The 17,254-nt window shown below is 49.3% G+C and overlaps 1 protein-coding gene across 1 annotated transcript in view; it reads left to right on the top strand.

Moving 5' to 3' along the window:
• Nucleotides 1–17,254, top strand: part of LRIG1 (leucine rich repeats and immunoglobulin like domains 1) — a 120,291-nt gene that overhangs the window by 41,782 nt on the left and 61,255 nt on the right. Inside the window, exon 3 of the mRNA XM_004267999.3 lies at nt 8,259–8,333. Within this exon, the coding sequence (XP_004268047.2) occupies nt 8,259–8,333 (75 nt within the window). The remainder of the gene's footprint in view (nt 1–8,258; nt 8,334–17,254) is intronic.

The raw sequence follows: 17,254 nt of genomic DNA on the forward strand, positions 1-17,254 counted from the left end.
AATACTTGCATTCCCTACGCCGTCTCCAAATTCTCCAAGATGGCGTTTATGATTTCCATGTCTGTTTTAAAAAGGTTTCAACTTCCAAAGTTAAAGGAAGATCAGAGTTGGAAGGGGCTCTTGGAAATACTTGGTCCAGGATCATTATTTTCCCATAGGGTCAACAGACCCTATTGTGGTCAGCGCAGGGAAGTTTGGAGTGGGTTTTTATGTTAGTTTGCCAAAAAGACCACAGACTGGGTGACTTCAAGGACGGAAACTTATTTTCTCACAGTTTTGGAGGCTGGAAGTTCAAGAGCAAGGTCCTGGCACGGTTGGTTTCCACTGAAGCCACCTCTTCATGTGGCCTTTCCTTTATATGTGCACTTCCCTGGTGCCTCTTGTGTGTGTCCAAATGTCCTCTTCTTAAAAGGGCACCAGCTATATTGGATTAGGACCCATCCATATGACCTCTTTCAAGACCCTTTCTCCAAATGCAGTCATATTCTGAGGTACTGAGGGCTAGGAGTTCAACATATGAATCTTGAGGGAAAACAGTTCAGCCCGTCACAGTCACCCAAGATGATAAACGCAGTCCATCAAGGAACCGGTTTGCTTCATAACCCAGTGCTTTCCCCTGATCCAGGCTGCCTTTAATGCTTGTGGTTATGATTTTCAACTTCTGCATGTTGAGTCTCAGAGCTTAGTGGTTTCTTTTAGAATTGGACAAAAACAAAAATTGAGGTGTTTCTTCTGGCATTATTCAAGCTTTCATTTAACATTTCCTCGAATACCTAGTATGAGCCAGGCACTGCTGTGCTGCTGGGAGCACAGGAGTGAATAAGACAGGATTAAGGTTGGCGAATGAGGCATTCGCCTCAGGTGCAGAATTTAAGGGGCCTCTAAAAACTCAGCATTTGAGATAAACGATACCTTAATGCGGTATTTAAAACATCACAATGAATGCCCAAGAAACCCCATGGTCAACAAAATACAAGAAGTTTTGGTAAAGTCAGGATCAGGTTTACTCATCTTTCCTTTGCCCCAGGCTCCAGTCTGGCTTGACACGGCACTCTTGCCAATCCTATCTTGGTGTGAGAACTTAGATACTCTGTTCTTAATGAATTTTGTTTTGTGTTCACTTTGATATTTAAAAAACACTGCATTCAGATATTCTTATCCTGGCTCCGGAGTTTTTCAGCGGCCCCTTAAATGCTGCTCCCCTTCTCCCCAAATCCTGGCGCTGCAGACAAACCTCGCCTCTCACAGGACTCACGTTAAGGTGGGGCACGACCTAGGGGTAACAAGGAAACCAGTGGGACTCACTGGTGGTAAGTGTTAAGGGGGGCGTAGGACAGGGTCACGGGAGGATTTTCTTCTTTTGTGATTTTGGAGGGGTGATAACGGAGCCAGCGTGCTTAGGATGGTGATGATCAGATCAAGCAAATGTGAACGATGTGGACAGGACAGGCTGCAAATACAGGCCCCCAAGGAAGGAAGAGGACGAGGGCCGTTGTGCCAGGAGTGCATGAGGGGTGGGGTGTGTGGCCAGCGCCTGGGTCCTGCAGGGCCCTGGGGGTCATGTTAGGTTATGGTTCCAAAATCATTGGCCCTGCCATAAATTTGGGGCACAGTAGATGCTCCCATGAGCCTTTTCTGCATTATTCTCTCTAGTTTTCTTTTTCCATTGGTTCCTTCCCCAGACAGCCTTTCAATTTTCATTTGGTTTGGTTCCCTTGACCTCCGGCTTTTAATCCCCCTTCTACTTGGTGCTTTTTTGGAACGTAAACCCCACCCAGATCTAGAGCTGAGAGCATCTGACTTGCACCTGTCCTTCGCTGGGGATGCTGGTTAGTCTTAAATTCCCCAAGTCCCAACGGCCGCAATCATCACAGCAGCACCACACTCAAACTTTGGGGAAGACTGCCTCATTTCATCCTGACACCAGTCCTATCTGATTTAAATTCTTTTCCTTTACAGTTATTTTCTCCACTTTACAAAGGAGGAAATGGAAGCTCGGAGAGGTTAAATAAACCTGTGCAGTGTTGCCTAGTTGGTAAAGCTGAGAGCTGAACTCAAATCTGTTTGATTCCCAGAGCTGTGCATTTAACCCTGAAGCTGCACTGCCCTAAATCCCCATACCCGCCTCATCTCAACCCACAGCCTTCCACCGAAGATTTTAAAAGGACAGGAAGTGCAGTGTTTCTCTCCTGTATCACTCGTCCTGCACCAGTCTTCTCTCTCTAGGTACCGGGTATTTCCTCTTAACTCCTCCAGACCCCTTGTCCAAACCCACACTCCCTCCAAGCCCAGCCTCCCTTCTCCCCTCCCAACCTGCCTTTTCTCCCTCCCCTGAGCTCCTGTTGAATTTCGGGACAGGAGGAGGCTCCTCACCCACTCCTCTGCACTCTCTCTCTGCTGTGTGCGCCTTCTCTCCTTTTTCCCGCTAATGCACTCAGGAATGTTGACACGTGTAGCTGGCCACTGTGCCCAGCCGTCCACACCTTATGGACATTCTACCTTTTTGAGACGGTTGGAGGAGTCGAGGCCTGGGCACCTGGCTGCAATTGCACAGCTAGTACATGGGAGAGCTGGGCCTGCAGTCCTCAGTCTAACTCCTGTCCCAAGCTCTCCATGGCAGCACTGCCTTCCTGGGTGTGCGAGTTGTAAAGACACGGATTCCCCTTTATGGATGCAGTAGGGGGTACTGGGGAAAATGCACATTTGGTAGCAAGCAGACCTGGATTTGAGTTCTGGTTCTGCCCCTTATGGGGACTGTGTCCCTGGGCAAGTTACTTACCTCTGTGCCTCTTTTCCCTCTTCTGGAACATGGGCATAATGACGCGTTAGCGAATTATAATAATTATTCATTGGAGCTGATGTCCAGAGCCTTGCCCACGGGGAGGGTTCCCTGTGTGTTATTTCTCTTCTCTTCTGCTACTCTCAGAAGCACACAGCGCATGGCCCTCGCCCCGAGCTGGGCACCTTAAGAAACAAATCCTTGAGGGCCGATAGGTTGAACCTTTACCACCATGACCACCTCTGGTCCCTGGTGTCACACCGTGGGATGGACGAGACAAATTCCCCGGGGCCCCAGAGCAGTGGAACTTCTCACTGATAAGGATCGGAGCCCTTCCCGAAGGGAATTTTAATACATGACGGAGGCAGAAAGAGGCCGTCAGGAGTGCAGGGTGGCGAGGTGGAGAAGGATATTGAAGAAAAGAAAAAAATCACAGCCAACACACAATTGCTTCTAAATTAACTGGGTCTCCCGGGAGCTGTCAGTTCCTCCTAAACCCTGCACAGCCACTCGAGTCTGGAAAGCTGAGCGCAAGGGGAACCACAGGCTGGCAAAGCGGCGGGCGGTGGTTTAGCAGTGGTTTTATTTTGGAGGCCGGAACCACAGAGCATCGCAGGCCAGTGGGAGGGAGAGAGCGAGCCGTCGGAGGCCCCCGGAGGACGTGAGGATGCTCGTGCACCTGCTGCCAAGCCACCTGGTCCTCACTGCCCGCAGCTCCGAGGAAAGCCCACCCGGGAGGGCTTCCAGCCAGCAGGCCTGGACGGCGAGGCTCCGCTATTAATAAGAGGGGCTATTTATACCGGCCTCTTTCAAAACGGCACTCGGATCACGTTACTGCTGCCTGGCCCGGGAATGCTTCATGTGGGTGCTGTCGTGTGCTTTCCAGGGCTGTTGACCTAAAATGTTCCTGAAGGCGGCGAGGAAGGCTGAGTGTGCCCTGCCGCTGGGTATTTATGGCTCACCCTCTGGTGTCCCAGGCTTCTGCTCTCCCCCCTCCACGTGTGCGTGTGCGCGGTGTGTTTAAGGGCGGGGTGAGATCCCGAGGGGGTGTCCTGTGAGGCACTGCTTTGGGGCTATGAATTACCCCCACCTGTTAAGCATGTACTATATATCTGGCTCTCTCCTAGGCTGCTAGATTTAATGAGTTCAGCCAGATCCTGCCAGAACCCTGTGAAGCTGGTGCTCGTACTTTGCACACACCGGGGAGATGGAAGCTAAGGCACAGTGAGGCTAAGTGACACGCCGAAGGCCATTCGATCGGTAGGGGTGGGCTCGGGGTAGAATGGACCCGGGTCTGTCTGATGGAAAAATCTGAGCTAATCCCCTCCAAATAACCCCTGCTCTGCTGTGCCGCAACTGGGCCTCAGTTTCTTCTTTTAAGGTGAGGTGATGATTTAGTGCCTTCCTTAAAGGGTTGACATGTCATTCAGTGAGACGTGGCACATAAAGCCCTCAGCACAGAGCCTGGCACGTAGAAAAGCGTTTGCCCTTGTTGTTTATAAGTGCTGACTTCACGTAACTATATCCTATGTCACGATATTAAAATAACTGTATCCGGCCAGCTGGTATACACACTATATCGTAGGTCTTGCCAAAGTCGTTATGTAGTCTGCCTTATTCTCAAGTAGCTGAAAACACTAATAAGTTATTGATTTGGAGTCTGTCCCTGACTCCAAAGTAGCAGCGTGCTCCTACCTGCTACTGACGACTTTCTCCTGCTTGAGAAACAAAACGAACTGACGTTCCAACCCCCGGCCCAACTTTGACTGTTAGTGGCAGCTCCCTTTGTGTTTGGAAACAACCAAACTGCCTACGAATTGGCGGATCGGCTAAATAAATTATGGTTCATTCATACCGTTCATCCCAGCCGAGGAGCGGTCCACCGCTGGTTAAAAGAATTAGGGAGATTTCCGAGATCTCTTACTAAGGGGAAAACTGGTACTGAACAGTCTGTATAACACACAAGCATCTGCGTGAAAGAAAAACACGTGTCCATCCCTAGTAGCCGGCAGCTGGAGGAGGCCGACCAGCGGCCTGGAGGGCAAGGAAGCTGTATATTTCAATATGTATTCCTGGTGTTCTTTTTTGAAACAGTTTGGAATTTTACTGTGTGCTTGTCTCAGCTATCAGTATATAAATAAATATGGCCAAAAATTTTTTAAAAACCAGAAAGCACTGTAAGTCAGAATGACCTGTGGGTTTGTTTTTCGTTGTTTCTTGATGCCTAATTCGACGGAGGCAGTCACAGTAGTGAAAGTCCTCAGAAGCATCCTTTTTTAACATTTTGCATCTTGCAGAATGTAAACGCTTCCTGTAAACCAAGTCGAGGACGTAAATGGGAGTTTCAGAGAGAGCTGAGGGGGCCCAGGAGGGTGGGAAAGGCCCACCTCCACGTCTGCCCAGGGGGGACCCCCCGCCCCCACCCCCATATCTTTTTCACACCTTTTCCAGCTGCAGGGTTGGGCCACAATTCGCGGTCTGATGCTCCTGGAGCACTTCTCGGTCCTGAATCATCAGGAAAAGGTTCAGTTATAGAAGCCAGATATTTTAGAAGGATTTTTAGGGCCTTGGATGGAAGCAAATTTGGGGGGGGAGTCCAAAGTGGGGGAAGATTGCACAGCCCGAGATATGCAGAAGATTTCATCAAACACAATCCTAAATTCCGACAATGTCTTTACGTGTGGAGACTGTGCTGAACTTCCCGAGGGCCCTTCCCCGCCCAGCTCTGGCTGTGCTATTTTTGACCGGTCTCTATTTCAGTCTGGCAAGTTGGTCGTGTCTCAGCGCGAGTTGGTCCTCCGTTGCCTTCTGAGGGTAGTGTTCTGGCTTTAACAAGGGGCAGCGTGAACAAAGAGAGAGCCAGCAGTGGTGGAGCTGACTCAGATTTACTAGCGGTTCTTTTTAAGTAGAAATGATCCAGAAGTAAGCTAGCCTTGTAGATCTTCTCCTTTGAGCTCCATCTGACCTTTTCATAAATCCAGCAGCCCTGCTGAGATCAGAGCCTGCGATTTCTGCCTCATCCTGTTGACTCCGGGCTGCTGATCCAGACCTAAAATGTCCTGTTCACCTTCAGCACTGGTCCACGGCACCTGCACACTCTGCTTCCAGCATTTGGGTCAAGATATGAGATATTATGATGATGCCCCTTCTCCTTGTTCATTTATTATTCTGTGAAATTGGGTGGAGCAGTTTGTCATATGTGCAGCAGGGGTGGCCTGAGACCGAGCTCATTCGGCCAGAGTTCCCCTGCAGTAAAGTCCATACTGTTCATTTTGGGTTTAAAATCAAGTCCAGTCCTAAGCGACTGCAGTGCAGTTACCATGTTACCCAAGGAATTATGGGCTTTCTGCCTGCTGGCCTTTTCGCTTGGTGGCTCTCCTTTGATTTGAAATTTAGAGAACTTACCTGTAAGGTGGGGAACAGTACTAGTACCTGGTTCCAACCTCAGAGGTGTAGCGATGCAGTGACATAATACTGTAGAGTTGCTACTGTCGCTATAAATAAGTAGAGGTGATGGTTAAGAACCTAAACTTTGGGGCTAGACACACAGGGCCACTGCCTGTTACTACTGGTGACCTTGGGCAAATTACTTAACGTCTTAGTGATTCAGTTTCCCCATTGGTACAATGACATTGTTCATGGGGCCTACCTTGTAGGGCTCTAAAGACGGGTCCATGTACTGAAAGGCTCTTAGAGTCGTACCTGGCGCATAATAAGCCCTCAGTAAGTTAGCTGCCGCTATTATTATTATGACCCCCCAACATCTGTGTTGGAGAGTAAATCTGTAAGAAATGAAGAGTTCTTAAGCAAGCTGCCTTCTTGGCAACAGGCCCCTGACCTTAGTTTCCCTTGCTCTGATAAGATCTGAGGCTGTCTTCTAGTGATACGTGCATTTACGGTACTGTGAAGATTTATTAGTGGAGATTCATACTGATGGAGAGTTTTCAGCATCCCTGTACCGAGATAGGAAACGGATCGCAGCAGGGGTGGAGAGATAAAAGGTGAAGGAGAAGCAATCTGATTTAGGGGGCGGTCAGATAAGAGACTGTTAAAGTAATTAATTGTCTCCTTCAACACACAAACAAGGGCCCTTTAAGTGGAGAAGGGATTTGCCGCATGATACAGATCTGCTTTCTCTCTGCCAGATGCTTCAGTCATGAAGCTATTGAAACAGACATGCTGTGTCCCTCAGCCCAGTAATTGCCAAGCTTCATCTCTAACTAGCTTTGGCACTGAAGAAGGCAAATGGGATAATTCAAGGCCTTTTCCCTTTTTTTAACCCTATTCATTTCTATAAAAGATGGCAGACAACCAGATTATTCTATTCAAGCAAACACTAGCTGTAAACTTGTATGAATACAGCTGTCATTTCAGTGGCCTTGTCTTCAAACCATAACAAGATGCTCTATGTAAGACATACTCTCTGCAAAAATGAGAGTAAGATAACCTAGCTTTATCCTTGATTCTGCGTCCCAGATGCAGTTTCTTTCCAGCCCGTCAGCTGGCAAAAGCCTGAGCACTGCTTTGGCTTTCTTAAGGATTCTTGCACTCACTGTGCAAGCCTGATTTTCGATTCTCTTCTCAGATTTGGAAATACATGTCCATGTAAGGAGGCCAGATTCCGGAGCCTGTGGGGGCGGACCAGGCGAGCTGTGTTCTGGTTCTCGGGCTTCCCCTTCCATTCAGAGTCATGAACTATGGAAATACGGATTTAGAATATTCGAGCGGGAAGGGAGCTTGGGAAGCATCTGAGGTCTGAGGAGGATTTTCCAGTTGTCTGCGTGCAAAAGTGTGTGTGTATATATCCGTTATACGGATATATTCCTGGGAAACGTGTCTGGAGACTTCATCAGAGTTCAGAGAAGCTGGAATCTCAAATAGATGAGAATCTCCAAGTCCAGCTCCTTTGCTGTTGTACAGATGAGGCATTGGAGTAATTGACCCACGTGTCCCAGCGCCAGGAACCCAACGGGAGTGCGGGAGTCTTTGGCCCTGGGTCCGAGCGTGTTGCCCTTTGGTGAGGGCAGAGCCGCGTCAGGGATGTGTACAAAACAACCAGGAGGGGGCGGTCTTTCCTCCCCAGATCCTTTTCTGACTGTTTCAGCCCACGAGGAGCGCTCTCACTGGGGGTCTTGAGGGCGCTGTCGTTCTGCATCACGCACCTTGGCCTGCGTTCGCAGTTCGCTGTCTGTTAGTCTTGATTTCTGAGCTAGATTGGAAGCTCCTAGAGGACGGGAGACATCTCCTGAATGTTTATTCACAAACTCTGGGTGTGGTAAATAATTGGTTTTTGTGACCTGGCATAAATTCTCTCCCGTTAACAACTTGCTTTTAAATTCTTTATCTTGTATTCAGCATTACAACATAGCAGTCTTCCCATGGCCAACTCAGCACTGTTGTTGTTTTTTTATTTCCCTTTTATGTCTGTGATTTCTTACTATTACTTTGAATGATTCGTTTCTTCTTGTTGTCATTACAGGTACCTCAATAACAATGAGTTGACAGCCATACCGTCGCTGGGTGCTGCCTCATCTCGTATCCTCTCTCTCTTTCTGTAAGTGGTGCCATCTGGGGGACCCTGGACTGTGCGGGGAGGCCATGGTATCATCTTGCTGACATTTGGTGGCAGGGCAACTCGTGTTTGTGGGCTCACTGGTAAAAAAAAAAAAAGGGGGCCTTTCTCTATGTAGCTCTAATGATGATAACAAAAGCCTTGCTTGCTGTTTTGGGGTGTGTAGAATTAAAACCCAGAAGTTTTGCCTCATCTCTAATTTGGGGGGAGATTATCTTTTTAATGCCCAGGGGTACGTAGAATTAAATTTCTTTGTCCTAGCGGTTAAGCTGCAATTTGAGTGAATAAACTCAACTTAAAAGAAGCTGTGTGCATGATAAGACAGTAGGCTCATCTTTGTGGTAATGAATTTGGGAATGTGACTCCACTCACTTTCATGGCTTAAAAAAAAAACAAAAACCACCAGCCTTCTGAAATCAATATAAAAGTAAGGAATTCGTTGTCATGGTCAAGTGTTAGACAACATACAGCGTGTCGATTATTATAGACAACACACTGGAGATGAAAAAGGGTATAAAGAAACTTAAATGAGAAAGAAAGGGAGGTAACTGAGAGCTACCCCACTTCTTCAGCAGTCAGCTGGAGGCGTTTGCTTGTTTGAAACTCGCCCAGAGGTCTTTCCAGATAAACCAGTCATGAGTCCAACAATTTTCTAGGCCAGATTTTAGTGACAGCTCCCCCAGCAGAGCGCCTCCCTCTTCACACCTAATTTCCTGTTCCCACACCAGCCCCACTGGTTTTTATTTGATTTTGATTTTGCTGGTGTTGTAACTGGTCTGCTCACCTGTGGGTATCTCTTGTCGACCCTGAGCCAAGCAGAGGGACCTGGTGGGAAGGAGTCATCATCCGTCTGATGGCTGGTGCAGCTTTTAGATCTCCGGGTTTTGCTGGCCACAGGCCCTGCGATCCGGAGATGCCCTGTCCTTGTGAAACATGGTCTCGGGCTCAACCCTTTTCAAGGCACTGTGGGGTTGGGGAGCAGGGGGTTAGAATCGTGGCCCAGCCTTGTGTCCCGGACAGACAGATTCACCTCTCTGAACCTCATTTTCCTCATCTGCAGAATGTGTTCTTGGCCCGCTGTACACATAGGGGCAGTGGGCCCGAGCTTCAAGGCGAGTGTGATGTGTATGAAGCTCCCCGTCCTGCACAGCCAGAGTAGGTGTTTGACAGATGACGGCTGGCTGCTGGCTGGTAGCTAGTTGTCACCTGGCCCCTTGGGCCTTGGCATGATCTCACCTTTAAGGGTCTGTGAGTCACTTCTTGTACCTGTGAAATGCTGGCGCAAAGGACGTAGCTCTTTGTCCCAAGATGGACAGTCAAGGATCTGACTCTCTTTTTGTACCCATCTGGCCTGCAGGGTCTGGCATCTGGAAGGTGTCTCATTGCTCGTTAAATTAAATGAGTCACCCTTACCTGAGGCCAGTTAGGGACATGTCAATCCCTGGTATGTGTATAGAGCAATGCACCGGAAGACGCTTTTAACTCCTTGCTATTTAAAGGACGGTTCTTGGACCAGCAGAGTCCTATCGGCACTGAGCTCGTTAGAAATGCGGGATCTCAAGTGTCATCCCAGCCTTGCTGAGTCAGAAGCTGCCTTCACAAGCTCCGCTGGCCACCTGCCTACTTGTTCAAGTTTGAGAAGCACTGCTTTCCCTCCCCTTGGTTGGGAAGCCAGGGCCAGAGAGAACATCTTTGTGTTACCAGACAGGAAACCAAGGCTGCCTGAATTCCTGTAAGGTGCAAAATCGAGAGGTGAACCAAAACGGGACCCAAATGCTCGTTCACTGCTCCTTTCTCTTCCCCCCCGGCACAGCAGGCAGGAGTGTGGCAGGTGACCCGTCCTTGCCCCGAGGGCCTGTGGTGCTCTGAATCAGGCCATGCTCTGCTCACTAAAAATACATTTCTGTTCCTTGGCCGAAGTGTCAGGAGCAGTGGGGCTGGTTGGCCTTGTTCCTGCTATTCCATTAGACAGCATTAAAATATGTAAAGTAGGACAGAAAAAAAAAAAAAGACTCCCTCCTGGTTTTGATTCAGTTTGGAAAATGGAGGTTCGTATTGGCAGATACTACCTTTGGCCTGAAGCTGGTCTCCATCTGACTTGGTCAGTGATTGCTCTGAAAATACAGACACTGAAGGGTCTTTATCTTCCTTCTCTCTGAGGGGCCTGTGTTCTCCAATCTTAGACCCCTGGATCTAGTGCCTGCAGAGTTAGGCTAGCAGGGTGACATCGGGGTAGCAGGATTATAGATAATTTTGCTCTCATCCTTCATGCCTTCCTGTATTTCCCGAGTGGGTCGTGCAAAGGACAGGGGAGAAAATAGCAGAGCGGGCAACAAATGAACATGATTTTCTCACATCTCCATCCACATGATGATTGCAACCGTCCAGGCTTCGAAGAGCATGTTTTGCTGGTGTGTTTGTGGCTTTTCAGAACCATAGCGGTAAAAGGTGTCACATGTTCAACAAACATTTAGTCGGTACCTTCTGTGCCCGTGCAGTTGGGGCCCAGAGTGACCTCGGAAAGATTCAGTACCATCGCGTGTGGGAAGTTCCTGACATGATGTCTGCAAATGTGGTTCGTCAGTTAGCTTCATCAATGTTGACGCTGGTGGCCCTTCGTCTCCATATTCTCCCCTTTGTGGGCAGGAGGAGGATGAGAAGAATAATGAGAATGTGCAGAGGGACCAGATGGCTGAGGCTGTCTGAGTGAGAGGAGCTGGGACAGCTTTCTGGGGACAAGGTTGTGGGCAGGCGGGGCAGGGAACAGGGGGGACCAGGCACATATCCAGCTCTGTCTCTGATGGTGTTGTGACGTGGGACAGGGTGCTTTTTCCTCATCTGGTGAGTGAAGGGGTTGAAACACGTGGTACAAGTACACTTGCAGCTTGTATATTCCTTCTGTGACTCAGAAACTGAGAGTTGGGGCAGTAATGTCACAAAAGAAATACCCCTGTCCTGTAAGCACTGTTGCTGCCTTACGTCTTTCAGAAGTCGCAGCTTTGTGTTTCAGCTCAGACACCTGTAATGAGGGACTTTTGCCTCTGGATTTTGTTTGCCTGTAGAAGTCGGCTCTTCATCTCTGTGTTTGGTTTCCTGTCTCCCGTGTCCTTGTCAGTAACCCTGGTTCCTCACTCACAAGACAGTGTTCTGATCCCCCAGACACCAGTGCCCTTCTTTGCTGAGGTCACACTTGGGAGGGCTGTGTGGGAAAAGGGTTTGTTTCAAGTCCGGCTTTACTATCAGGGCCTCAAAACAGAGTTTTCTAGAGTTTGGGGAACTGGAGTCCTTCAGGAAAATTTCAGTTGGTTAATACTTTCTGATTAAAGGAATCAAATTCAATTAAAGTATTTGTCAAAGAGCGGATTTTTATTTGCATCGCGTTCTGCAGATAATGCCAAAGCCATTTGTCCTTAATAACCAAAAAGCATTAAACTCGAGGAAAGCTTTTAATAGGATTGGGTTGGAGCGAGGGAGCTAAATTTGATAAAATAGTTCTCTGAAAAAGAAACAGACTTTTGTTCAACAGGGACAGAATCTGCTGGTAGATTTTCACGTTTGAGATTTTTTTTTTTCTAATTCCAAGTCCAGGAAACTCAAGTTATGATTCCCACAGCAACAGTAATTTTGTGTGATGCATAAGTGACGTTTCTGGGGAAGAAAAATTTCCAGTTTTCCTGTGGTGTTACTGCACTTGTATCACTGAGGAGATTGGTTCCAGTGGAAATGGTTGCGTTTTTTTTTCACTCCTAGGAGTAAAAAACTTGCTGTAAAATCGACTTTAGTTTTAAAGCACAGCAGCTTTGTCCCAGGTGTATTAGCTGTAGCATGTTTCCCATATGGCCCTTGGCTTTGTCCACGTAACTTCTTTTCCAGTTGGTGGTGTGTTTTGGACCCTGTCCCCTGCCCATGCCTTGCCGCTCCCCCTCCCCCAAGCTGTGGCCTTGATCAGGTAGGAGATCTTGGCTAAGATTCCGTGCACACAATTACCTGTGACTTTGTCATTGTGCTGTTAAAATCCTTAGGTTCTATGTTGCATTTGAAAACACATCAAAATACCTTTTACTTCGAATCTTTGGGGGGGGAAAAAAACTTTTCTGAAAACTATATATATATATATATATTTTTTTTTTTTTTTGAAAATAGGATTACTCTTTTTTTTTTTTCTTAATTAATTTATTTATTTAGGGCTGTGTTGGGTCTTCGTTTCTGTGCGAGGGCTTTCTCTAGTTGTGGCAAGCGGGGACCACTCTTCATTGTGGTACGCGGGCCTCTCACTATCGCGGCCTCTCTTGTTGCGGAGCACAGGCTCCAGACACGCAGGCTCAGTAGTTGTGGCGCATGGGCCTAGTTGCTCCGCGGCATGTGGGGTCTTCCCAGACCAGGGCTCAAACCCGTGTCCCCTGCATTAGCAGGCAGATTCTCAACCACTGCGCCACCAGGGAAGCCCCTATATTTTTTTTATTGAGAAAAAACTAACATAACATAAAACACTGTTTTATCGGATTTAAAGTGTATGGTCAGAAACCTTTAGTACCTCCTCAGTGTTGTGCACCCCTCAATGCTGTCGAATTTCAGAACGTTGCCATCACCCCCAGTACAAACCCCCTACCCCTGAAGCCGTCACCTCTCCTATCCCCGTCCTCCCAGCTTCCTGGCAACCAGTAATTTGAAAACTCATCTTTTCTTTTTTTTCTTTTGAGAAAAGTATCTTTCTCTCCTGTTAGCAAAGTACCTGGAGGACTTAGAATATGAAAAATTTAAATGAAAACATCAGAGGCGGGTTGAACTATGTGGTTCTGTATTTTGCTGTGACCTCTTAGCTGAAGAAAAACTGATGAAATCAAAGGGATGGCGTATTTAACATCGCTTTATGGTAACTTCCGGAGAATAAAACCTGGAAGGAATGAAACCTGCTGCCCCGTCTGTGACCCCACTGGGAGCCAGTTAAGTGGGTGCTGCTGAGGGAGCATGAGGCGAGGCAGGGAGGGATGGAGGGAGCTCTTCTGGGCTGGGTCTGCTGGGGAAGTAAAATCAACAGTAGTATTTAACTCTCCGTGTGCCTAGCACACCCTCTAGAAAAAAGGGGCCAGGTCAGTCTTTTTTACAGGCTCATTAATGGGAAGATCAATTCACATTAAAGCGTAATTAAAGAGTGAGCCTTAGGGCTTCCCTGGTGGCGCAGTGGTTGAGAGTCCGCCTGCCGATGCAGGGGACACGGGTTTGTGTCCTGGTCCGGGAAGATCCCACATGCCGCGGAGCAGCTGGGCCCGTGAGCCATGGCCGCTGAGCCTGCGCGTCCGCAGCCTGTGCTCCGCAACGGGAGAGGCCACAACAGTGAGAGGCCCACGTACCGCAAAAAAAAAAAAAAAAAAAAAAAAGAGTGAGCCTTAGCAGGAGGCAGTGAGGATCTGGGCAGCCTCTCGGGAATGGGGAGAGGAATCCATTTCCCCGAGGGCCCAGCCAGGGAGAAAGGGGCCCCGAACTCAACTTCAGAAAATTAGGTTGGGCTTCAGGACCTGAGCTGAGACTGTTAATTTTCAGGTGAAATTACTCTGAGTAATGAATAGTCGCCTAGCATTGCTAAAACGTGTGTGTGCGTGGTTTTACAAAGTTGAGTGGTAACCTTGGACGGTGGAGCTCTTTGCCTCCTGATACAAAGGTGGACCTATGGGGACTACAAGTGTGTGTACAAGGGGAGGTGGACGTCGAAATTCTCTCTAAGGTAAGGATTGTCCGTCCTTCCTGTGGGGGAATTTGCTGGACCATCCACGAGTCATCAGGTGAAGAGTGGACTTAATCAAGTTTAATAGAAAATGTGGCGATGGGCAGTTCTTTCCGCATCCTGCTTCTGAGCAGCGTCCTCCAGTAAGAACCCAGGTTAGTCTTGCTGGTGAAGGAAGGCCAGTCGGCTTGGGCGTTGGTGTAAAAGTAAACCCCATCTGGGCTGTTGACATCTTATTCGCTGCAGGCCTTTGGACACACTCTCATCAGGATCGTGGAGTCAGTAGTGACTGAAACGCTTTAGGGAGAAACTGGGAACAAAGCTGTGTTTAAAAGGCCCCGAGTCAAGTGTGAATGAATCTCCGTGTTCCCTGAGCAGCCTGTAGCCGGTTCAGATCCCAGATGCTAAAGGGAAGCCAGGGCCCTAGTCAGAAAGCAGCACAACAGGAAAATAGATGTAAACTGGGGGCTTCGGTTCCTCTCTTCTGTGTCTTCAGAGACGTGCTCCCTTTCTGCCTCGTTTGCCCAGATTTCTGTGGGTGTGAACGGATTCTTTCCTCTGGGTAAAACGTCACACCCGTTCCCTTGGGAGATCATGGCTTCTCTCCATCACCTGTTTGGTTCTCAAACTAGACCATTTACCAGCATCACCTGGAAGGCTCGCTGGGCCACAGGATGGCTGGGCCCCAGCCCCAGTTTCTGATCCGGCAGGTCTGGGTGAGTTGTGACTGAAGAATCTGCTTTGCTCACAAGTTCCTAGGTGATTGCTGTTGCTACTGGTCTGGGAACCTCCCACCCTTGGAGAACCACTACCTGAGCTTCTGTAGTACTGTGGTGGGGGGCAGGGTGGTGTCCTTAGCAACCACGCTGCTGAGCCTTTGGAGGGCAGTCAATTATTTAGACAGATTCCCCTTGTCACCGGTATGGGCACAGGCATTTCTTTGGGACAGTGGGGCTCCAAGCCCTGGTTAAGGTATTTATTTCCGAGCAAAGTGCTGGGGGCAGTGGACTGGGAGCGAGCGTGGGCAGCACGGCTCTGTCTCTGGCCGCGGTTTGAGGCCCACGGCTGTTATCAGTTTGTCTCTGCTTAATTGACTGTTGACTGGCGATCACGTAGGCCTCCCCATCAGACCTTCACGAGTCCCTGGGAGGCAGGGAGCCTCTTCTGGCAGGAGATCTGTACCCATCTCCACGTGCAGGTATCAGCAGCTCTGCTTACAGCTGTGCCTCCCTGCCGGAGCCGCTTTTAGCACCGCTTACCTTTCTGCTGATTATCGGTCACTGTTATCAGATACAACTTGACCCTCGACTGAGACTGGAAAGGTGCTGCTTTGTTCCAGGCGAAGCATCTGGAAGGTGAGCACAGCCATGCTCGTCTGCCCTGATGGGGGAATCAGAACTCGGGGCCCACAGCTGTCCTCCACCCTGCGTCCAGTCGTGGCCCCGATCCTCACCTCCTGTTTTCTGGCCTTCTGCCCCTGGGAGGCTGACCTTCTGGTTGTCAGTGAGCGCCAGAAATCAAAGGAAAGTGGAGGAAGCTGAGATGGGGGCCCAACAGGGAGGTGTGCCAGCGCGCGCTCCACCTGAAGCCCAGGACAGACAAACGTGCCCCACGGGCCAGAGTCCCTGCCCTCAAGGGACTCGCAGTCTAGTTGCAGAGAAGGATGAGTAAACAGGCAGTTGTCGTACCAGCCAGGGCCTGGGAAGTTCTCAGGGGCTCCTGGCCGCCGTCGCTGATGGGGTGCAAGACGGGGAAGGTTCCCAGACAAAGTGACCTGTAAGGTGTATACCTCCTTTCTCTCCCCGCTGCAAGATGGGGCCGTGAGGTGCTCAGCCAGCACGCTGGCCAGTTGGAGGAGCGCTGGGAGAAGGGCTCATAGGACATGGCTGCTTCCCTTTTAAGGCCAGTTTGCTCCCCATTTACCCCTTTGTCAACAGGCAGGCTGCTCTGAAGGGCCAGGAAGCTTCTGTTGGAAGGCAGAGCGGGACCCCTGGTTCTCAGACCCGCAGGCTCATTAGACTCTGGGCACCATGAGTGAGCCTCAAAATAGAAAGTTTACTGGAAACCCAGTACACAAAGACAGCAGCTCTGTGTCCCGGAAGCTTCCCAGGACTTCTGTAGTGCGGACTGCCTCTTGCCCCAAGTCTCAGGGAGCCTTTCGCTGGGAAAGGAACCGCTGAGGCCTCCGCGGCGAGCCTGCCAAATTACACACAGTCCTGACTTGTCATTTTCCTTCTCTCTTTTCTTTCCTTTTTTTTTTTTTTCTTCTTTCTTTGAGACTGGGGGTGGTAAGGCAGCCAGATGAGTGGTCCATCTGCAAACCATTTGCTGCGAAAGGGAAGGGAACGCCAGCTGTGGAGTCTGGGGAGCTGAGGGAGGGGCGCACCCGTGGAATAGGAACTTGGTCACGGAGGTCATTGCCTTTTTTGGGAACTCGGTAGCTTAGGGTCTGTCGTTGAGAGTTGGCCTTTGTTGTGTGTTTGGGTTTTTTCTTCCCCTTCTCTGTCTCATTTTTTCTGATGACCGTGTAAGTTTTAAATAGAGTCCAAGACCCAGTGGGAATGGGGATGCTGGTGCAGCATGGATGGTCTTGGAGGGAAGTACCTCCTTCCAGCAGTGGGTGCTGAAAGCACAGCAGGGCCGTGTGACCCGGCAGCACGGGGAAGGGAAGCGGAGCTGCTTTGTCCGTTGCACAATCTCCCGTGTGAAAGGAGCTGGCCCCCGCCCATATCCACAGCCTCCTTCCAGCCAGGCCGTTTCCTCCCCCTCCCCCTGCACTCCCACTTCCTGCAGGTGGCTTCTGTAATCCACTTACCCCGGGGGAAGCTTCGCCAGCGTGTGCACCTAATCCGAAAATGGCCAACTCGACTTTGACCCCCGTGGTGACCTTGCAGAGAAGGCCAGGCCAGTTGTGTCTGCTCACACCTGGGAGCCATTTTCAGCTTTTACAGCCCAAGTGGAAGAAATGTGTTTGTATTTATGCCAGCCCTTCCTTTCATAAGGCCTTTCGTTGTTGGGCAATACGGAGGGAATATTAGATTCCCCCTGCCTGTTCAAAGGCAAGGGTTTTTAGAGACAGGTTAGTTTACCCAGTGAATTAAATCGAGTCATGCAAAATGGCCAGATTTTCTAGTTCAAAAATGGTCAAAACATCAGTAGTCTCATCATGGTTCAGCCTCTT

Source organism: Orcinus orca, chromosome 10 (assembly GCF_937001465.1).
Source record: "Orcinus orca chromosome 10, mOrcOrc1.1, whole genome shotgun sequence".
NCBI lineage: Eukaryota > Metazoa > Chordata > Mammalia > Artiodactyla > Delphinidae > Orcinus > Orcinus orca.